Genomic DNA, 21,508 nt, shown 5'->3' with positions numbered 1-21,508 from the left:
GCATTGAGACTGCAAGCATCTGATAATGATTCAATGACAAGTGAAAGGATAGACAGCGATCCCGCGACAAATCTGGCATGCTTGCCATGTCTTGCGTGCAATGTCAGCAATCAGTAGAATGCGACCGGACGGTCAACCACGGGTCCAGAGGATTCATAGAATATGATATCCAATCCGACGACTATCGAGTACCACAACTAGTAGAATTGGGTGTAAAGGCAGCTTTACTGAAGCATAAGTCTGAGAGGCCTGGAAAGCATTTGGCTTGATTCTAGTAACTTACTGTGTAGAGGTCTGGAATCTTCGTTGCAGCTGGAAGCGAAAAAAGCCTCCACTGTTTTTTTCCAGGGCCAATCTAGAGGGGACAGACTAACGAGTCTTAAAGAACTACTAGTGAGTCTGCTGTGTAGCCTGCCGGGCTGTTCTCCACGCGCAGTCCCACTTGCTCGGCGTCCGCCTGCTGCTCGTCATCGCCGCATTTCTGTCTTCCTGTTCTTCCACCCTTCCTCTTCCCCCCTCTCCGATCCTCTCTCTTATTCCCATCCTCTGTCCCCCCGCCAAACCTTTCCCCCCCCAATCTTACTGTACCGTACGAATTTCGCAGAAACTGTGCTATGTTGCCAGCTTCTACGCGATCTTCGCTGTTTGATAATTCTGCCTGTATCTAACCGCTGTCCTGGCCAAAAAGTCGATTTCGTCGCTTTTCTCCGCCTTGCCGTTCGGCGGTGCTAGGCTTGTCCTGCATCTATATGCCGTGACGTTGTATCTATACTAACTGTACCGGACGCATTAACTTCCAACAGTTGCTTTCTGCGCTCACTCGGTCTATATCTGGACTTGCGGCGCATGATTTCCGCAGTCTTTGTGTTTCGACGAATCTCCCTCGATTAATCATGGGGGTGGAATGTCATGGTCCTATCTGGGCCCGCGATGACCTCTCACGTTGTTTTCAGCGCAAGTACGTCGAATTCACTTTGCTCATACCAAGTCATGCGCCAGAACTAAACTAATCATTCGCAATTGTAGCTATTTACAAGTGATTTTCCCTCTCGCGGCATGTGGACTATCTCTAATACTCATCGTGCTCCGCGTCGCATACGGCTTTCTATTTTCTCGCAAAAGGGTTTCCTACAAGATTTTGGCGAATGATGCAGAGGATGAGGATACGCAAGACACGGCTGTCGGAGACGACGAAGAAGGGGAGACAGATCCAATGTTGAGCAAAGCGACGCGAAGCGAGATGCCTCACTTCGAGGTTGATCGCCCCCGAGGCGAAATTGCCGTGATTTCCCTGGAAATACTTGCGCTTGCTGGAGAAGTGGCTGTCTTTGTGGCTGTTCTCTCGACAGATGCATGGGGTCGTCAGGGTTCCCTTCCAGCTATTGCGAAGCTAGTTTCATGGTCATATATACTATTCCTCGCATTGATCCGGCTGCTACTCTCGACGCTGGACCTGCACTCTTCTCCCCGGCTCTGGAGTCACACTGCCGCTCTGTATGGGCTGCAATGGCTGTTTAATGTCATGATCTTCAGATCCGCTGTCATCTATCCACTGTCCAAGCGCGCCTTGACCTTGAGCTCGATCGAGTTTGCCTTGTCGACTCTTCTCCTACTCGTTGCAGTGACCACTCGTAGGGGAAACAAGGCTGTTCTCATTTCGCACGAGGATGGCCTCGAGCCAGCGAGACACCCCACAGCCAGCTTGCTTTCGCTTGCCACCTTCGGCTGGCTGGACCCTCTGATCCTCAAAGGATACAGACAACCTCTGGAGCTTGACGATGTTTGGGACTTGACTGCGTCCCAAAAGGCAGCCAGTGTACTGGAGGACTTCCGACGCAGACATTATCAGGGTGCGCTGTGGTGGAAGTTGGCCCGCTACTTCTACGGTACACTCCTTTACCAGGGCGCCTGGACGATTTTCTCGAATATGTTCACATATTTGCCAACTATTCTGCTTAGAGCCATTCTCCAGTATGTTGAGGATCCACGATCTACCACAGCAAATGCAGCTTGGCTCTATGCCATACTTCTGTTCTGTTCCGGAGCCATTCAAGGTATTGCCGACGGTCAAGCCCTCTGGATTGGACGTAAACTCGGCGTCAAGGTCCGTGCCATCATTATTGGTGAGATTTACGCCAAGGCTCTGCGGAGAAAGGCTGGTTCGACTGTCGAAACTGCCCCTAAGAAGGCTGCCGAGTCGGACGATGACAAGAAGAAAAAGGGCGGCCTGTTCTCCTTCGGTCGCAAGAACAAGAAAAACGCAACCACCGACCCAGAGACCAATGGCACAACAGCCGAGGACCCCAAGGAAGGTGAGGAAAAGCAATTGGCTAACGTTGGTACTATCATCAACCTGATGGCTATCGACTCCTTCAAGGTTAGCGAAGTCGGCGCTTACCTGCACTTCCTTTGGGCCAGTGTCCCTACTCAAATTGTCATCGCTGTAACCCTTCTCTATCGTCTCTTGGGCTTGAGTTCTTTTGCTGGAATTGTTATCATGGTGCTCATGCTGCCCGTGAACCTGATCATCGCGAAGCAGTTCTCAAAGGTGCAGAAACAGATTCTGAAAGGAACCGATGCTCGTATCCATAGCACGAACGAGATTCTGCAAAACATCCGGATCATCAAGTATTTCGCGTGGGAGCAGCGTTTCCAGGATATTGTCAATGAGAAACGAAAGACCGAATTGAAGGCTCTCAGGTTCCGGTACATTATCTGGTCTTCAGCAGCTACGGTTTGGTACGGCACGCCGATTTTGATCACATTTGCCTCATTCTTCCTGTACACGGCCGTCGAAAAGAAACAGTTGACTCCCTCGATTGCTTTCCCCGCATTGTCTATGTTCTCTCTGCTCCGTGTGCCCTTGGATCAGCTAGCAGATATGGTGGCACACGTGCAGGAATCTAAGGTGTCGCTCGATCGTGTGGATGAATATCTCAACGAGGATGAGACCGAGAAGTATCGACTGCTCGAGGACGAGGATTCGGCTGGACAACCCCCCAAGATTGCTTTGGAAAAGGCCACTCTTAGCTGGGGAGCCTCGAAAACAGGATACTCTGATGACCCATTGGATGACGCCAAAGACAATTTCCGCCTCATCAACATGGATGTGTCGTTCAAGATTGGGAAGCTGAATGTTATCACAGGAGCTACTGGCTCTGGAAAGACCTCCTTGCTCATGGCCCTCCTGGGTGAGATGAAACTTTTGGAAGGAAGAGTGTATCTGCCCGGCGGAACCGCGAATCGAGCCGAATTGCCTGTGGATCCGCAGACGGGTCTCATTGAGAGTGTTGCATACTGCGCACAGGAAGCCTGGCTTGTGAACGCTACTGTCAAGGAGAATATTGTGTTTGCGTCTCCGTTCGATCAACGCCGGTACAACGCTGTGATCAAGGCATGTGCTCTAGAGAGGGACCTCCAGATTCTCGATGCTGGTGACCAGACCCTCGTGGGCGAGAAGGGAATCAGTTTGTCCGGCGGCCAGAAGCAGCGGATCTCCCTTGCTCGTGCGGTATATAGCAGGGCTCGCCATTTGCTCCTGGATGATTGCTTGAGTGCCGTGGACTCACACACCGCAAAGCACATCTTCCGTCAGGCATTGACTGGCCCTCTTATGCTCAACAGATCTTGCATTCTCGTCACACACAATATTGCTCTCACGGTTCCCCAGGCAGACTATGTTGTTGTTCTTAGCAACGGCAAGATCGCGGCACAAGGTCTTCCGGACGAGGTAGCAGCTTCGGGTGCCTTGGGCGATGAACTGCTCAAATCCCGGCCCACATCTAGGGCTAGCACGCCGCGTCTCTCTCGTAGACCCTCTGATGCCGAAGAGCCACAGGAAGAGACTCACGCGAATGGCTCGGCCGTCAACGGCACCACCGCCAAGATCCAGGAAGGTAAAGAGGATCAATCCAAGCTCAACGAATCCAAAACAACCGGCAGCATCAAATGGTCGACAATCAAGATGTACTTGCTTTCTATGGGATCTTGGTCTTACTGGCTCGTCGCTGTTCTAGTTTTCTGCCTGCAGCAGTTGGGCTCTGTCTCTACCAACATCTGGATCAGACAATGGGCAAACTCATATCAAACGCAGAGTTCTGGATTGGATGATGTCGGTGATTATGCGGCAGTGTCCAACTTCAAAATGCCATCTTTCAACGCAGGTGGAGTTCCCCGAACTTCGGTCCTCAGCGCGCCTCAGTTCAGCACACGGAAGGGTGATGGGCCTAGCAATGATGTGAACATCACGTATTATCTTGGTGTGTACGCGCTATTGGGTCTTTCTTTCGTTTTGATCTCCCTGCTCAGAGAAGCCGTTTTGTTTTGGGGCTCGCTGCACGCTTCGTTCACCATTCACCAACGTCTCTTGAAATCTGTGATTCATGCGAAATTCAAGTTCTTCGACTCGACTCCTCTCGGCCAATTGATGAACCGCTTCTCTAAGGATGTCGAGGCAGTTGACCAAGAAGTTGCTCCTGTCGCTATCGGCATGCTTCACAGCCTGGCATCTGTGATCATGATCGTGATTCTAATTTCAGTCATTACCCCTGGCTTCTTGATTGCCGGAATTTTCATCACGCTGATCTATGTCGCTCTCGGTGCCGTCTATGTGAACTCTTCTCGTGATCTGAAACGGCTCGAATCCGTACAGAGAAGTCCGTTGTACCAGCAGTTCGGTGAGACTCTGAATGGGATTGTCACTATCCGTGCCTATGGTGATGGGCCACGTTTCATTGTCGATAACCATCGTCGGATCAATGCCTACAACCGGCCTCATATCTACCTCTGGGCCAGCAACCGCTGGCTCGCCTTGCGCGTGGACGTAACTGGAGCTCTTGTCTCTTTCTTCACTGCTGTCTTCGTCCTCGCAAATGTCGGCAAGGTCGACGCGGGTGCAGCTGGACTTTCGCTTACATATGCGGTGACATTTACAGACAACGTTCTTTGGCTTGTCCGTCTGTATTCCGAGGTCCAACAGAACATGAACTCAGTCGAGCGAGTGAAGGAGTATCTTGATGTTGAACAGGAGGCTGATGCCGTCATTGCCGACTCCAGACCGCCGGCTCAATGGCCAAGCGGGGGCTCCGTTGAATTTGTCAACTATACCACGCGGTACCGGTCTGACCTGGATCCTGTTCTCCGGAATGTTTCGTTCAAGGTCCAACCGGGAGAGAAAGTGGGAATCGTCGGACGTACCGGTGCTGGAAAGAGTTCTCTCGCTCTCGCGCTGTTCCGTGGACTCGAGGCCGAGAAAGGACGCATCGTCATCGACAGTGTGGACATTAGCAAGATCGGTCTCCGCGACTTGCGCGAAGCCATCACCATCGTCCCTCAAGATCCTACTCTCTTCACGGGTACCATTCGGACCAATCTTGATCCCTTCGACCTTTTCACTGATGAGCAGATCTTCACCGCTCTGAGACGCGTCCACTTGATTGGGCCAGGAACCTCGGGCAGTGCTACACCCATGACGAGTAGCACCGTTGCCGAACCCAGCACAAACGGCGTGACCAGCAGTACCGTCCTTGACAACAAGAACATCTTCCTGAACCTGGAGACTGCCGTTTCCGAGTCCGGGTCCAACCTGTCTCAGGGTCAGCGCCAGCTTCTCTGCCTGGCCCGTGCCCTTCTTAAGAACCCGAAGGTCCTGATGATGGACGAAGCGACCGCATCGATTGATTACAATACCGACTCGAAGATTCAGGAGACGCTCCGCGAACTCCGTGAAAGCACCATCATCACCATTGCACACCGCCTGCAAACCATTATTGACTATGACAAGGTCCTGGTGCTTGACCATGGTCAGGTCATCGAGTTCGAGCACCCGTGGACGCTGATCAACCGCGAGGATGGTCTGTTCCGCAGTATGTGCGAGAACAGTGGCAACATGGATGGTCTCTTGGAGGGAGCGAAGAGGGCCTGGGAGAGTGCGCAGACTGGACAGGCGTCGAGATAGAGCCGGCATATTATTAGTCATGTGTTGTTTATGGAGTGTGTTTCTACACACCTTTTGTGGTTCGCTGTGATTTGTTTATTTCTCCTTACTGGGGCCATAAAAGTTATGGTACATAATATATTTAGGCGTGACCAATTTTAGAATTGTGTATGTGTGTCTTGTCTGGATCAAGGATGTTATCCAATCGTATATGATAATTATAGTACAGAATGATTCGATTGTCTTCGGTCTTTATCAAGTGACAGGGCGTTCTTCGAGGAATGGTCTTTCGGACATGTCGGCCTCTGTGAAGCCATGACCGTAAATGATTCGCGTAAAATACTAGGATTGCTTCTGACGGGGCAAGGTCATCTGAAGGAAGATGATTGTGGACTGTGGATTAATCGCGCATCGCGGCTTGAGCTGTACACGGGCCAGCCAATAGCAGCCCAGGGGCTCCCATCGGCCCGTCAGCCACTCCAAACCTTGAGGTATACCTCGTTGTATACATAAGGAGCCACTGTCTGCTCTCTATCATCAGGCAAGATCCAAACCTTTCATCTCCTGATCTTGCAGTGACAAGAAAACCACCATGACCCGACCTAAAGTCCTCTTGATCGGAGCCACCGGCAACGTCGGCGGGTCCATCCTAGAAGCCCTGCTGGCTGCCGACCAATTTGTATGTCTTCCTTGTACTCCGTACTCTATACCTTCATATACTTCCAAACACCAACCCCTTACGGCATAAACCCTAGTACTAGTACTGACAGAACCACTACCCTGGAAACCAGGACATCGAAATCCTCATCCGCCCCAACTCAGCCACCAAACCATCCGTCCAAGCCCTTACCACACAGCGGGGCATCCCCGGCCGCATCGTCGACCTCGACGGGCCCGAAGACGAGCTCGTGCCCGCCCTGGCAGGCGTCGACATCCTGATCGTCACCGTGGGGCCAGCCCTCGTCGCCCAGCAAAAGAAGCTGGTGTGGGCGGCCAAGCGGGCGGGCGTGCAGCGCTTCGTCCCGAGCTCCTATATCACGATCGCGCCGCCACGGGGGGCGATGCTGCTTCGAGAGATGGTGAGTCAGTCCCTCTTAAAGTTGTCTTGCACCTACACCAAACAAGAACCACTGATGCATTGATTGCTTGATTGCAGAAAGAAGAAATCATCAACGAAATCAAACTCCACAACCTAGGCTACACCATCATCGACGTCGGCTACTGGTACCAACTCTCGTGCCCGCCGCTCCCGTCGGGCCGGATCGACTACGCCATCCCCTTACCGGACGCGACCCGCACGGTGCACGGCGCCGGCGACGCCCCGAACATCTTGATTGACTTGGCGGATATCGGGCGGTATGTGGCGAGGATCCTCGCGGATGCGCGCACGCTGAACCGGTACGTGTATCTGTGCGGTGAGGTGTTGACCGAAAATCAAGTCTTGGGGGTTGTGGAGGAGATGGCAGGGGAGGAGGTGGACCGGATTTATGTATGTGAATCGCTCCTGTTCCGTTTTTCTAATCCTGCCTACTAGTAGTGCCTCGAGGGGAGGTATTATCGGGAAGGGTGGGGGAATGTGGGTGGGGGATAAGGCTAACCAGGAGAGCTGTGGGAATACATAGGAACCGCTTGACGTAACTACCGAGAAGGCGCTGCAGGCGTTCCGCGAGCTGGAAGAGGCGCGCAGCACTACTGGTAGGGTCAATCCTGACGATGAGGATAATTGGGAGAAGCTCGTGCCGGTGTTGCTCACGCAGTACCGGGTGAGCAAGTACGTGCGCCAGGATAATCAGCCGCATGTGGCGGAATATCTGGGGTACTTGGATGCAAGGCAGCTGTATCCGGATTTGCGGCCGCGGCTGTTTCGCGAGTTTTTTGCCGAGATGTTGGCGGGGAAGGGGAGGAATCCTTATGCTTATGCTTAGGTTAGTGTGTGGGGAAACAGCTGGGACTTATCGGTGGGGAGGTGGTTGTTCTCAGATTTTGCTAGGAGTAGATTGAAGGAGCCCTTCTTTTGATAGGGTCATGGTTCAGAGTCTGTCATTATAGCTAAGTAGCTCTAATTAGGGCATTGCGACTAGTTTGGTGATCAATGAAGGTCAATCAGTTAAAGTTAGCGAACGCGGAAAAACGTCGGCACTTCTGTTTCCTTCGCGCTTCTGCCGAGCGTTCCTCACTCGATGATGAAACCAAATTCTTCAAGCTTACATCAATAACCGACCTTTCCCTATGAAAGCCAATTCTACCATCCTCTCAGTGAATCATCACGATCAAGTGTAATCCGCTAATTCAAACCAACAAAGCAAGAAGGAATTCGAAAATACTATTCCTTCACCAATCACTACACGTGACCCACTAACTAAATAACCTATCCCTCCTCTAACCTCATCCAGCCTAGTGCTCTCTACCTTAATCCACTCCACCTGCAGCTAAAGGAGATCTCCCCGGCCGATCCGGGCGGGCATCTATGAGTGAGTCGTAAGTTGGAAGTTCGATGACAGATGCTGCATGTTGCGCAGCAGCAGAGCTGAGCAGCCTCCCCCGTTCCAAACAAGTCGAGCCACCAAATTTTCACTAATAAGAGTAGTGCACTCGCACATTATGCCGGCACTAGTCGAAGTAAGTCAGGTACTTCTGGTATTACGCCCACGACTCAACCGTATGGTCTTTCCACTCCCTTCCGGGCGGATGATATCACCACCTGCACTGCCATCACCATTATTCACCAGCCTGTCTCAAAATTGGCAGTACGTATGACAGTACGACCAACCGTTTGAAAAAAAGGTCAGACAGAATCCAGCAGCAAGCAAAGGACAGTAGAAGGCAGCAGCAATCATTCCGCCATCTTCCTAACTGTGACGACCCTCTTTTTCCTTTCTTCCGTTCCAACCCGGGGTAACCGTCCAGCCATACCTCATGCCTAGTGAAGCGGTTTTGTCCGGTGGGAATGATATCACAACCAAAGAAACCGAGCCAAACTTCAGGCAAGAACCAATTGCTCGTGTCCCGGTGAGAGCTTCCAAATGGAGAAGGTTTTTTTGTCTTGAGTCAGCTGTCGAGAGAACACCCAGTTCGGTTCGCTTTAGCTTTTTAGCCTATTGATTCATTCTGGTTGGGAACCTCGTCGTCGGTGGAACCACCGCTTGTACTTTATCTGGGTCTGCTGATGATGATGATGATGATGATGAGGAGGAGGAGGAGGAGGAGGAGGAGGAGGAGATACACTGGTAAGCTAGTGTTCCCCCTCGGAGTTCCCCGGAGACAACTAAACACCTACCCTTACTACGGAGCTTAGGGAAATGTCATGATGCAAATCAGTGGAGAGGAACCGTACTCCGCTGGGATGACCGCGCGGCCTCTGCATCAACCGGGGGAGGAGGGGGGCGGATGAGGGTTCCACATCCAGCATCATATCATTGCATTTGAGACATTCTAGATTTTGTGCTGGGTTCCTTCTTGAGCGTATATATAGTGGATAGTATCGTACGGTAGGGATAATCTTGGGCGATTGGGCTTCTGACCTCTACAACTCCTGCTGTCTTAGCAAGTATTTTTGTCCAAACCGACAACAGATCCAAGAATCAGAGCAATTCCTTCTATCTATCATATCATCGATTAGACACGTCCAGAATGCGCTTCTTCACCACCCTCAGTCCGCTGCTCCTCGCCGTCGGCGCGGTCGCGCAAAACTCCTCCAGCTCCAGCTGCTCGCCCTCCTCGTCGGACGTCCAGGTCGTCGAGTACGGCTACGCGCTCTCCTACTTCCTGGACCGCTTCTACAACCAAGTCGCCCTCAACCAGACCTTCCTGAGCGGCGCCACTAATGACTCCGACGCCGAGTACTACCCCAACTTCCAGGGGATGCAGCGGCTGAACCGCCTGGCCGTGCGCGGCGTGCAGCAGCTCGGGGCCAAGACCTCCGGCTTCACGGCCCCCAACTGCAGCTTCACCTTCCCCAGCGCCAACAGCGGGGAGGCCTTCGTCCAGACTGCCCTGACCCTTGAGTCTTCCGTTGCGGGCGCCTACATCGCGCTGGCCGGATACACCCAGGCCCCCGAGGTCTCGTTCCTGTGGGCCCGTCTGGCCGCCGAGCACACCGCACATGCCTACTATCTGGCCAGCAACCAGGAGGACATTCTCTTCCCGGCCAACAGCTCCGGGCTTGTCCCCGCCTACAGCCCGGCCTTCGTGCTGTCCTCCGGCAGTCAGAAGGGCCAGCTGGGCCGCTACCTCGGCGGCTGTGTCTCGGCGCCCCCGGCCCCTTGCGGTCAGACCCTGTTCATCGGTCCCATTGGGGCCACTCTGACGGCCAATGTCTCCGCCAGTGCGGCCGCTTCCAGCTCGGCCTCGCTCGCCGCGTCGGCGACTCCTTCTCCCAGCTGGGCAAAGAGAGCGCTCTTCTAAGCCAGGGGAAGCAAGAAAACGCAGTTCCAATCAAGCTCGCTTTGTGGTTAGTCTGTTCCGGTTGAAGGACGTGTTTGGGTGCAAGAGTGGAGAGAGATCAATGGAGTTTGGGTGGAACGGCAATATCTGTGGAAGACCATTCCTGTGTAATCATTTATTTTTCTTTAATTATTAGCCTTCCGACTACTGTGAATGAATGTCAAGATATGACCAAGATCTGGCACTTTTGCCCATCTAGGTCTATGACGACTTGCGGTCTGCAAATCTGAGTAGATCCGAGTAGACCCGAGTGCAGAGCAGTCTATGCCTGAGGGGGACCAAACCCCTCTTGAGGGAACATTTCGGTGACGTGACGTATCCCGCTAGACTTTTGCCTCTGGCCGTTTCTGTACATAGTGGATGAGATCATCCGGCACTCAATTCCTGCGAGCGGGGGCTGAGATTCCCCTTGGAGACAGGCTTGGATATGAGTGCCGCGACTTCCGACACAGGTAGAAGTGTCTTTTGGACTCGTTCCCCTAATACAGCAGTTTCAGCTACAATCCATGTCATTTGCAGGAGTCTTGCAAGCAGGCACGCCATTTGCATGTGACTGTGCAACGCTGTTTCCTGTGCCGACGCCTTTCGTGGAATCCGCGCTCACGCCTGGATGCTGGGGTGGAGAGTCTTCGGTTCCTCCTTGTAAGTTGCGCAAGCTATCATCATTCCGGTCGAATCAGGTCCAAATATCTTTCCAAGCTCTCGCCCATCACATTGATAAAAGGCCACTGCGTATTCTTTCGAAACAGACGAGCCCAAAGCTGGATCACCGCCAATCCAAGGCTGGTAGGGTCAGAACCGGGATAAGTCTCCTCTTTGTCAAGATCCAGAGAATCATAAGCCTCTTTCACAATGCAGCGTGTCCAATGCAGTATACGGCTTTCATTACCTGTCCAATTTCAATGTCAGCTACCTGTATCAGAAGCTAAAGCCGTTTCGTAAAATCCCTACCACTCAAAGCTTGGGTACCACCAGTCTCTGCTAGCGACAGCAGCCATTTACTAAGTAGCACAGCACATTCAAGGCTGGCAATGGAATGTCGGACACTCCAGAAGAAGGCTTGACTGCGGGCCACGTGATCAATGCCCAATCGCACTGGAACACTTAGAGCGTGTGCTGCATAAATAAGCGCCGGGATCAACTGGTAGCTTCGACTAGGGCGAGGCGACCGATGCAGCGCGGCGGCGATCCGATATGGGTCGCGAGTTTCAAGTTGACGGTAAGACCCGAGGTTCAGTGACAGACGAACGTACGCTAGTCCTAGAAACGAGCTTGAGGTAAAGGGGATGGGGCCATTCTCGTTGTGAGGGTCGAGGCTCGATTCTGGGGCTTGTTGCCAGACTGATGTCCAGGTTCTTAGAGCTCTCCTGTGCAAGACTATTAGCAGTTGACAAAAGTGAATGGTATTCCGCGCCCTCAAGTTCATCAGAGAACCAAAAAACGTACTCAAGTTTGTTCAACTCCTCTGTTGGGAGAGAAAATGAATGATCCCCGTTTGGTATAGACAGCTCGCTCACGAGATGTATGCGCTGAAGCAGACCATGAAGAAGGATATAATTGCCCAGTGGCGCCGGGATCGGCTCGAGCGGCACGGGGTGTCGAGATGGTTGCAGCAGCAGTGCGAGTGCATCCTGGAAGAACAATTGTTGAGAGCCAACTTCCTTCTGCGCCGCTTCCCATTCGTGCGCTGTGGCTGCGTTCCATTCTTTGGTGGAGCACGGAAGGCGCAAGTGGACTTCACTGCTGCGCAACACCGGGTAGATGTTATATGCTATGCTGTGAATATGAACGAAGCAGAAGGAGATGAATCGAGTGCGGCGAATGGACTCCTCCTCAGCCCATTCGTGCCATTGCAGAGGGGAGTGCCTTGGGGCAGCGATGATGTTCTCCGCCAGCCCGAACTCCCGAAGACATCGGACAAGCAGATTCTGCAGACCGAATGCCTCTTGAACCAGCTCTGCCTTTTCCCAGGTTGAGTATCCCATCAAGGCTAGCAGAGTGCGGATGTTTTCGAGTTGCCTCCAGGCACTCATGCCCGCAGCGAAGTCGGCAGGCGAGAGATTGGAGGCCTGGCTCGGCAGTGTCGGCTCGCGAATGTTGTTCAAAGGTATTTGAATAACCGTATTATATGGCATAACGTGATGAGACTCTTTTGACAGTTTGCAGAGAACAATCTCCTTGGCGGCATGGAAAAGCCGCTCCGCATTGCGGTGTTCGAAACGGTACTGGGCGCCTAGAGTCATGAACGCCAGCACGAGCTCCGGCGCATGGTCATGTATCCGGAACGTGGGGGCATGCATAAAAGGTAGATGCGTGTGGAAGCCGTCAAAGAACGAGGTCAAGTATCTGCTTAGCGTGTGACGCGACGGCAAGACGAAATCTGGTATCAGATAACGAAACTCCTCCAAGGCCGCAGCCAATCGTAGTCGCTGCTCCTCTGTCACCTTCAGTGAGGAACTGCTCTTGGAGTTTTGCGGGGGCTCTAGCAGCTAAGTCAGAAGAACAACTCCGACCCTCGCTCAATGATCGACATACCATAATCATGAACCGAGCCAAGACTCTGGTCTTCGGGAGGCACGGATGGAAGCCATGATCGAAAAGGCGAATCCGCCCGGGAAGACCTCTCGGGTATACTCCGACGAGGTGCATCTTGTTGAGCAGCATGGTTTCTGTCAATGTCGAGGATGGTAGTGGCCGGCACTGGATTGTGTATCTGAGGCACATCTCCAAAGGCAGGAACCCATTCCGATGGCAACCCAATGGAGTCGAGGAACTGGGTAAAATCTTGAAAGTGATTCAACTCTTCCGGCAGGTATTGGATGGGTTGGGCTATGTCCAGTTAATATCAGGTTCCGTTGCATCTTTTACTCTAAAAGCGATTCCCTACCCGGAGCTGGAGTATGTCGGTAATTCCCAGGAAGCAGAAGCTGGGCCGCCTCGAGAACCTCGGCGTCATGACCGACTGCACCGCTATGCGTCGGTAGACCGGAAGCATTATTCCCAGGCTCGATCACCGGAGCTCGATCCTGGGGTATATATGACTCCCGAGGTGGCGGCGGTGGTCCGGTCCATTGTTCCACAGTCGGCGGGACGGAGAGCGGTGCGTCCGGCCGCGATGTCGGCGGCGGGACGATAAACCCTGGCGGCGGCGCGGCGGCAGTTTGTGGTACTGAAGCTGGAGGAGGAGCTGGGGGGGCTGACGCGGGCTTGGACGGCGGCGGGAGAGATTGTTGAGGTTCTACACTTTCGGTGTCTGGCTGCGAATTGGGCGACACCAAGCCATTGCCTGGATGAGCGATGTTGGTGTGTCGCTTCAACAGATCCCGGCGAGTGAAGGCAGCCCCACAAAAGCAAATATACGGTTTCTCTTTCGTATCTGCAGGCGGACCAGAAAAGCGTTAGTCAATGTACTGTACATCCCTGCAGGGCTCTGAGACGCTAAGACAGGTCGCAATTGAAACATACGGGTGCGAACATGGCGCTCCAAATGCTCGGTGCGGCGGAAACTGCGGCCACAATGCACACAGATCCGAGATTTGACACCAGCGGTCGAGCGCCGATTGCCCCGAATAGGCTGTGAGGGAGGAGGCTGAGACTGCATCAAGACATTTGGAGGCGCACTCTCAGGGTTTTAATTTGAAGATGGAGGCGTATGTATGCGATTCCACTGAGCAATTGTCTCTCTCCAATTGGAGAACGTTTGCACTGGAGGAGATGGTGAGAAAGAAATGGAGAAATTGGGCAGAAGGTCCTCCGTACAGAAGAGGCAAAGTGACCGACTCCAACGCCACTTTTTTCTGTCTTGCTGCTTTTACCCCACTCCGACTTTCCCGATAAGACCGAACAACAACAGGAAAGAAAAGGGACCCCAACTACTCCGTACGGAGTACTTCCTTCAGTTCCACCAATCTATAAGATGATGTCAGGGTGATTAGTACAGAGAGAGGAGAAGTTCAAAACAAATCGCTAATTGCTGCTTCTGTTCTGGCCTCAATTAATTCACCTCACTGCCAACCCTCACTACTCATCCAGCTACTTATGACGCGAACATATATCTTTTCGGGTGTCGCTGTCATCACCGGAGCCGGCGGAACTGGTACTACTGCAACCTTCTACACTACTTACTCTCCCTGTCAATACTGCAAACTACTAACCCATACACCACCCAGGAATTGGAGCCGCCGTCGCCAAAGGCTTCGCCCTATCCGGTTGCGACCGAATCGCCATCACCGACCTGAACCCCAGCTCCTTGAATAACACCAAGGAAGCCATCCACGCCGCATCGCCCGACGTGCGCCTATTCGTCCAGGCCGGCGACATCTCTGACGAGAGCTTTGTAGACTCATTTATCGGGGCGGTAGTCTCGGAGTTTGGCCGACTCGACTATGCCGTCAACTGCGCGGGCGTGCTGGGGGACGCCCTGCGCTCGACCGAGACCTCGACCGAGGTTTTCGATCGGATCAACAACATCAACTACCGGGGCTCGTGGCTTTGTTCCCGCGCAGAATTGAAGCAGATGATCAAGCAGGATCCGTTGCCGAGCCATGGTCCGGCGCGGGAGCCTCAGCGTGGAGCGATTGTGAATATTGCGAGTCAGCTAGGGATCGTTGGGCAACCGGGTGCTCGTGAGTTATCTTTTTCGCCGTCTTCCTTGTCTTTTGCGTACAGAAGCACGGCTAACATGTTCTGGATCGGCTGATGTAGCGGCATACTGCGCCTCCAAGGCCGCCATCATCGCAATGACACGCTCCGACGCCATTGACTATGCGCGCGATGGGATCCGTGTCAACTGCGTCTGTCCTGGGGTTATTGAGACACCTATGACCACCTCCAGCGACGAAGTCCGCGAGCGTCTACGGCCAGCTGTGGAGATCGCGCCTATGAAGCGGATGGGAAAGCCCGAAGAGGTGGCTGATGCGGTGCTCTTCCTCTGTTCGACCTTTGCGTCCTTCATTCAGGGGCATGCTCTGGTGGTGGATGGAGGGTATATCATTAACTGAATGGTTGCGAGTTTGTTACGTCCAATGATGATTCATGATGATGAGGGCCTTGATCAATGTGACCAGCCATTGTACCTTCCACGGCATGTGTTTACAAGTACGCATTTCTATATCTCGCTTAGCTTTTCCAGTCATAGTGCTGTTCCCATGCGTGTCCCACACGGAGAACCTTAGCCTCCTGCCACAGTCCGCCGACAATCTGCATCCCGACTGGTAATCGAAGGGCCGCATTATCCTTTGCAGTTGCAAAGCCCACAGGCATCGACATAGCGGGGTGTCCGGTGACGTCAAAAATGGCCGTGTTGATCGTGAGGCCCATGCTGGGCTTGAGAGTCTCGACAGGCAGGCCGCGTGAACCATGCCGGGGCGCGACAGTGGGCGTCGTCGGCATCACCACGACATCGTACGTCTGGAAGACCTCTTCGTAAAGATCCCGGAGCCGCCGGCCGATGTTGACGGTCTTGCCGTACAGATCGGGGAATTTGGTCGTGAGATACAGGCCGTTGATGATTACGTTCTTGGTGCTGGGGAACGCCCGCTCGAAGCCGTCGGCCGTCCACGGGAGTCTTTCGCGTTCCATCTCGGTCAAATGAAGACCGCGTCGGCCATGGGCCTGGCCTAGCAGCGTCATTGACCCGGAAATCCGCTGCTGGATGGTCCAAATGGCAGGCCCGTGGTAGTGGTCTGGAATAGACACTTCCTCGACGACTGCACCCAGCTCCGCGAGTTTTCCTACTGCGTCCATCACAACGTGTTTGACTGCCGCGTCCACGGCAGCGTGCTCGAATCCTTCCTTCAAGTATCCCACGCGGAGGCCATCAAGTCTCTCAGGTCCATTCCGGAGCCCCTCTGCATACGAGGTCGAACCGTGTGCAGGGCTGCCCAGACACCGATCGTCTATCCCGTCATAGCCACAGATGGCGTCCAAGCACAGTGCAACATCCAGAGTACTTCGTGCGATGGGACCTGCGTGGTCATTGATCGCATCTCCACTCGCGATCCCGGTGTACGGAACAAGCCCGTATGTCGGTTTCAGCCCAACACCTAGAATATACATCAGCAACAAGAACGAACTTCGGCCCAAGTCTAAGACCGATATCACTTACAACCACAGAACGAGGACGGCACACGAATGCTTCCACCCTGATCGCCACCGATAGTAATATCGACCAGCCCAGCAGCGACCAAGGCTGCACCGCCTGAAGTGCTCCCGCCAGACGAGTACCCCGAGGCGAAAGGATTCTCAACAGTTCCCTGCGCGCTAGTATACGACGAGGTCGAGTGGCAATAGTTCTCGCAGGTCGAGGTGCCATGGATCTCCGCGCCCGCGTCAAGCGCTCGGGTCACCACCGTGGCGTCCGTGACCGGTGTCCAGGAGGGGATGATGTCGCTCCCGAGGAGCTGCGGCACGCCCGCGACGGCAATCGTATCCTTGAGACTAATGGTTTTGCCCGCCAGGAGGCCCCCGTGCGGATTGCCTTGTATGAAGAACTTGTGCGCCCATGCCTGACCGAAGGCCTGCTCTTCGGGAGAAGGACGTCGGACATTCTGTCGAGGGTATCGTTTCAGATCGGGGACGGGCTGGTAATCGGGAAGATTGGAGACGGTTTCCGCGCAGTCATGGACGGCTGCTAGGAGGGTGTGGAAGTCGTCTTCCTCTTCGGGGCGGACGGAGAGGCCGAGGGCTTGTAGGAGTTGGTTTGCGTCTTCTTTCTTGACGGGGTTCTCCCTATAGACTCATAAGCTGGCGGGTTCTACTATAGCGGGTTGGCGTGTAGACGTACGGCGAGATGGAGGTAAACAGGACCGACATGGCGGGCAGAAGTCTTTAAGAAATTGTATCTGGAGAGAACAGTCCAACGTCAACTGATCACAATACCACAAGGATCTTGCTACCCAGTGCACCGGATGAAACAACGCCATCTGATGCGGGGAGACGGTCGAAAGAAGCAGCATTGCTCCAACTGCCAAGCCACAGGCCTTATCGCGGGTTGGGGTAAGAAGACTCCAACTTGGAACCCACCACGAGAGGCTAATTAACCCCATTGTTAGATGACAGTTGATCATTGTCGGTTGAAGCTTGATGCAACGATGGTCCTTGACTTGACTTGACCTGACCTCAAGTTGAGTGGGTTGTTCCTGTCGGAATGATGTTGAGGCATCCTGGGCCGTTCCGACCGAGAACCCGCAACCTAACCTTGTTCTCAAGCGCGGAAATCACATCCTCTTTACCTTTTCTGTCTCCCAGAACATGCCTGTAATCGCCTGCCCTGCTGTGAGTGACAGTCTACCCCAACTCCCTATCAATCACCTTGCATATTCGATAGCTTAGGGCAGACATGTCAATGCAACTCCAACCTGATGATAACACTACTGATGTACGTACTCCAACAGAGATAGATAGTGAGCCGTTTTGTTATCGCAACGTCCACCATCGATCAGCCAAGAGGCCATCCCTAGTTACCAAATCGTAGCAGGGTTAGTCAATAAGGATGGGCAATTATTGCAGGACAATACTACCGCCAATCCTGCATATCAACATGCAGGTTTAATTGCAGTGCTCAGAAACCATTTATAAGAATGATTAATTTCCCGCATCAACAGCGGGTGCTGGCTGGCTTTCCCTCCCCGATTGTTCACACCAACCTCACGAATGGACCATGGCGCCCAACGAGGTCAAAGACCTCAAGATCTCGCCAGCCATGCCTGGTGGCGAAGACATCGCTGTGGCAGACAGCGAGCACCTCAAATCCAGCAACCATCATGAGCCCTTCGAAGTCTTCCAACAGGAAGAAGGCCAAGTGGATTTCCGGACCGTCAGCTGGATCCGAGCATCAGCCATCTTCCTGAAAAGTACACCCCAACCCTCCAGCCCACCCAGCCCAATAACTAAACTCTGTTGTTCTGACTGACTGTACCCCCGGTGGCGAACAGTGCTCTTCGCGACCGGTATCCTCTCCATTCCGTCCGTCATGTACGATCTCGGCGCCGTGCCGGGCGCCCTCAACGTGCTGGGCTGGTGCGGCCTCAACACGTACGGCGCGCTCGTGCTGGGCGACTTCCGGGACCGGTACCCGCAATGCCACACGGTGGCCGACATGGCGCAGCTGATGGGGGGACCTATCTTCCGGGAGGTGGTCGGGTTCCTGTTCATCATGACCTACGTGATCACGGCGGCGTCGGGGGTGATCGGGGTGTCAGCGGCGTTCAACGCGCTGTCGCTGCACTCGCTGTGCACGGTGTGGTTCTCAGTGATAGCCACCGTGATCATCGCACTCTGCGCCAGCGTGCGCAAGTTTGCCCATATCGGTTGGCTGACCTGGGTGGGGTTTGCGAGTATCCTCGGGGCGGTGTTCATCATTGTGTATGTTTTTGTGTCTACTGTACCTACCCTTGATTTCCCCATCTTTTACCTCTCCTCTCCGCATTCAACCACCAACCAATTCCAACTAACAGTCCCCATTCTCAAAGCATTGGCGTAACAACCCTCTCCCGCCCCTCGACCGCCCCCCAACAGGGCCCCTACGACCTGGGCTACCACCTGACCAACCACCCAACCTTCGCCGCCGGCATCACCGCCTCCTCCACCATCTTCGTCTCCTCCGCCGCCACCTCCGCCTTTCTGCCTGTGATCGCCGAAATGCGACCCCCGACCGCCCCCGCCTACCGCAAAGCCGTCGCCCTCTGCATGACGTTTATCACCGCCAGCTACCTAACCTTTAGTCTTGTACTGTACCGCTACTGCGGGAAATGGGTCGCCTCCCCGGCGCTGGGCAGCGCAGGCCCCGTGCTGAAGCGCGTAGCGTACGGCATCGCCCTGCCGGGGTTACTCGTCAGCGGGGCGCTGTACATCCACGTCGCGGCCAAGTACCTCTTCGTGCGGGTGTTAAGGGGCTCGCCCCAGCGGAGACGCCATCTGCAGGCCAACACGCTGGTGCACTGGGGCACGTGGCTGGCGTGTGTGGTGGGTATGGCGGCGACGGCGTGGGTGTTGGCCAGTGCGATTCCGGTGTTTACGTATGTGTTGGCGTTGGTGGGGGCGTTGGGGTTCGCGCCGCTGGGGATTAGTTTGCCGGGAGTCTGTTGGTTGTATGTTAATGTTTGGCGAGGGAGGGAGGGAGAACAAGAAGGTGAGAGGAGTGATCGGGGGAGGAAGAAGAAGAAGGAGAAGAAGAAGGAGAAGAAGAAGAAGGGGCTGGTATGGATGGTGTTGTGTGCGGTGCATGTGGGCTTGGTGCTGTTGGGGCTGTTCATGATGGTCGGTGGCACGTATGGAGTCGTGGTGCAGATTCGCCAGGCGTATAGGGATGGGAGTGTGGATGGGGTGTTCTCGTGCGCTGATAACAGTGGGACGGTCTCTTGATCGGTTATAAGTATGCTGATGGTTGGTTATATAAGAGGGAGCCCTCTATCAGCATGGTTGAACCGTGCGTATATGCTTAGCATTGGATGTCTGTAGCGGTCAAATTCGCCTGCGAGTGAAATAATCTACAGCATGGAGCAAAGCTATTGCTTCAGCGGCAGCATCATGACAAAGAGGCTTCGTCGTACGATGATGAAGCAGCCCTGTAGATATACTGCCAGGAACTGACTGCCAGTGTGCTTGTACACCGCTGTTGCCAGCCTAATACTTGTAGAACAAGGTGACTATAAAAACCAAGCTACGACTTCGTCAGTACTGGACGATGGAGAGACAAACTTCGATTATCGGTCAGACCCCTAGTGAGTGTGCTCTTCACACACCATTGATTCTATCAGATCGTGAAGATGATATCCAATGCATCAAGCGAGTCGCAGAGTCTAAACATAGGGTGTTGCTCCCGATTGCTTCGAGATACTGGTTTTCAAACGATCACCCGGCGACTTTGCAGAGTGGCAGCTGCAGTCCCTCAGGTGGGACAACGCCCGAATCTCCCAGCGACCGCCGATGTCCAGCGGAAGACGGTCCTGCAATGGTCGAACACTGGGATATGTGAACAATGCTACTCTCGCAGACTGACGGGCTCACGGATGACCCAAGTCGATAGTTGGCGGTTGCTTTGTCGTCGCGTTGGTCGTCATTGTGGTGGCGTCGTATTCCATCCCGCTCAAAGCCACCTCAAAGACAAGAGAATCCCATTGGAGACTCTAACCTTTCAACTGAACACCATAGGTAGACACACCAGAAACAGACAGCCACTACCCATCAATCAACCAACGGTATCCCACCGCCATCCAAAAGTAGCATAGAAAGCCGGACCAACAAAAGTCCAGAGAATAAACTTCACGTCCGGATCGAAGCCTTGATAAGCGACATACAGCCAGCAGAGGGAGGCGAATAGAATTGAAAAGCAGCAGCACCGAGCAAGGCGCGCTTCGGACATTAACATGGTGCAGGATCTGAATTTGAGGATGGGATGCAACGGGAGAGATCCCAAGGAATGGGGGAGAGTTGACTGTAGTGGATACTTGGTGCCTTTTATGCTCCTCTGGAATGGTTTTGTGCTTAATGGATGATAGGGTCAGTGGGAATCGAGTTACCTTTCAAGTTTCCATTGGCCGGGAGTGCAAATGTGTTGGGCGATACTTGCGCTCGATGCCTCAGCTTGGAATTGTCTTACTTTAGTTCCCTAGATTCGGGTAAGCTTGTCGCTTGCTCGAGGTAGTCAATTTTACGCAACGACCCACATTTCGGATCATCGTCAAACTATGATGTCTGAGCGATATATCTTGTGCTGGAGGTTTAGAAATAAATATGCCACGGAAAGTCCTTGGGCCACGTCAAGAACTATTTCCCAGTAATGGAATGACCATTATCTTTCCTCCTCCTCCTCCTCCTCCTCCTCCTCATCATCATCATCACTTTTCAGAGCAAGATGATACTGGACCCTGTGATGCGTGCCGGACTGCTTTAGATCTCGTCATCTAAGGGTCCATGCGATGTGAATTCACCTCATAGGTAAGACCGACAACCGAGGCATGAGCGAGCTTGAAGCTCATTCACTAATTCTCTTGGCTCTGGGCTGAACAGATGAGCTCCCTCCCTGACCCCTACTCCGTAATAAGGAACTAATGAACTGGATTGCTGCGGAAATCCAACGACTTTCCCTTTCCGCTTTAGGCCGAACTTGGCGCTGCTTTTTGCTCACTG

The 21,508-nt window shown here is 53.6% G+C and overlaps 8 protein-coding genes across 8 annotated transcripts; 5 read left to right on the top strand and 3 right to left on the bottom strand.

Annotated features, from left to right (window-relative positions):
- The first annotated feature begins 429 nt into the window (after window positions 1-429).
- Window positions 430-6,112, top strand: BP01DRAFT_332733 (putative ABC bile acid transporter). Its single transcript, XM_025573105.1, has 2 exons — window positions 430-958; window positions 1,027-6,112. Exons 1-2 carry the CDS (start codon window positions 894-896, stop codon window positions 5,954-5,956), a joined length of 4,995 nt encoding a protein of 1,664 aa, XP_025434744.1. The 5' UTR covers window positions 430-893; the 3' UTR covers window positions 5,957-6,112.
- Window positions 6,113-6,489: 377 nt separating this feature from the next.
- BP01DRAFT_388615 (isoflavone reductase family protein) lies at window positions 6,490-8,044 on the top strand. Its single transcript, XM_025577850.1, has 4 exons — window positions 6,490-6,614; window positions 6,727-7,014; window positions 7,092-7,424; window positions 7,558-8,044. The coding sequence occupies exons 1-4, from the start codon at window positions 6,528-6,530 to the stop codon at window positions 7,858-7,860; spliced, it is 1,011 nt and encodes a 336-aa protein (XP_025434743.1). The 5' UTR covers window positions 6,490-6,527; the 3' UTR covers window positions 7,861-8,044.
- A 1,394-nt stretch (window positions 8,045-9,438) lies between these two features.
- On the top strand, window positions 9,439-10,689 carry BP01DRAFT_111747 (uncharacterized protein). Its single transcript, XM_025570324.1, has one exon. The coding sequence runs from the start codon at window positions 9,566-9,568 to the stop codon at window positions 10,337-10,339; it is 774 nt and encodes a 257-aa protein (XP_025434742.1). The 5' UTR covers window positions 9,439-9,565; the 3' UTR covers window positions 10,340-10,689.
- A 351-nt stretch (window positions 10,690-11,040) lies between these two features.
- BP01DRAFT_379163 (uncharacterized protein) lies at window positions 11,041-13,979 on the bottom strand (the record flags this gene model as incomplete). The annotated part of the gene is made up of 6 exons (XM_025577130.1): window positions 11,041-11,267; window positions 11,330-11,745; window positions 11,825-12,860; window positions 12,914-13,207; window positions 13,266-13,754; window positions 13,844-13,979. 6 exons carry the CDS (start codon window positions 13,977-13,979, stop codon window positions 11,041-11,043), a joined length of 2,598 nt encoding a protein of 865 aa, XP_025434741.1.
- A 246-nt stretch (window positions 13,980-14,225) lies between these two features.
- On the top strand, window positions 14,226-15,458 carry BP01DRAFT_311296 (SDR family NAD(P)-dependent oxidoreductase). The gene is made up of 3 exons (XM_025572446.1): window positions 14,226-14,474; window positions 14,548-15,003; window positions 15,083-15,458. The coding sequence occupies exons 1-3, from the start codon at window positions 14,417-14,419 to the stop codon at window positions 15,376-15,378; spliced, it is 810 nt and encodes a 269-aa protein (XP_025434740.1). The 5' UTR covers window positions 14,226-14,416; the 3' UTR covers window positions 15,379-15,458.
- Window positions 15,438-17,316, bottom strand: BP01DRAFT_111733 (putative amidase). The gene is made up of 3 exons (XM_025570323.1): window positions 17,163-17,316; window positions 16,485-17,107; window positions 15,438-16,422 (listed from the first exon to the last, which is right to left on the bottom strand). The coding sequence occupies exons 1-3, from the start codon at window positions 17,189-17,191 to the stop codon at window positions 15,497-15,499; spliced, it is 1,578 nt and encodes a 525-aa protein (XP_025434739.1). The 5' UTR covers window positions 17,192-17,316; the 3' UTR covers window positions 15,438-15,496.
- Window positions 17,317-17,791: 475 nt separating this feature from the next.
- On the top strand, window positions 17,792-19,859 carry BP01DRAFT_388612 (putative neutral amino acid permease). Its single transcript, XM_025577849.1, has 3 exons — window positions 17,792-18,231; window positions 18,313-18,742; window positions 18,850-19,859. Exons 1-3 carry the CDS (start codon window positions 18,039-18,041, stop codon window positions 19,739-19,741), a joined length of 1,515 nt encoding a protein of 504 aa, XP_025434738.1. The 5' UTR covers window positions 17,792-18,038; the 3' UTR covers window positions 19,742-19,859.
- A 238-nt stretch (window positions 19,860-20,097) lies between these two features.
- On the bottom strand, window positions 20,098-20,774 carry BP01DRAFT_353062 (uncharacterized protein). Its single transcript, XM_025574084.1, has one exon. The coding sequence runs from the start codon at window positions 20,739-20,741 to the stop codon at window positions 20,568-20,570; it is 174 nt and encodes a 57-aa protein (XP_025434737.1). The 5' UTR covers window positions 20,742-20,774; the 3' UTR covers window positions 20,098-20,567.
- Between the last annotated feature and the right edge of the window lie 734 nt (window positions 20,775-21,508).

This window comes from Aspergillus saccharolyticus (assembly GCF_003184585.1).
Source record: "Aspergillus saccharolyticus JOP 1030-1 unplaced genomic scaffold BP01scaffold_3, whole genome shotgun sequence".
NCBI classification, from domain to species: Eukaryota; Fungi; Ascomycota; class Eurotiomycetes; order Eurotiales; family Aspergillaceae; genus Aspergillus; species Aspergillus saccharolyticus.
Note: the sequence above shows the minus strand (reverse complement) of the source record. Positions and strands in the feature narration are given on the sequence as shown.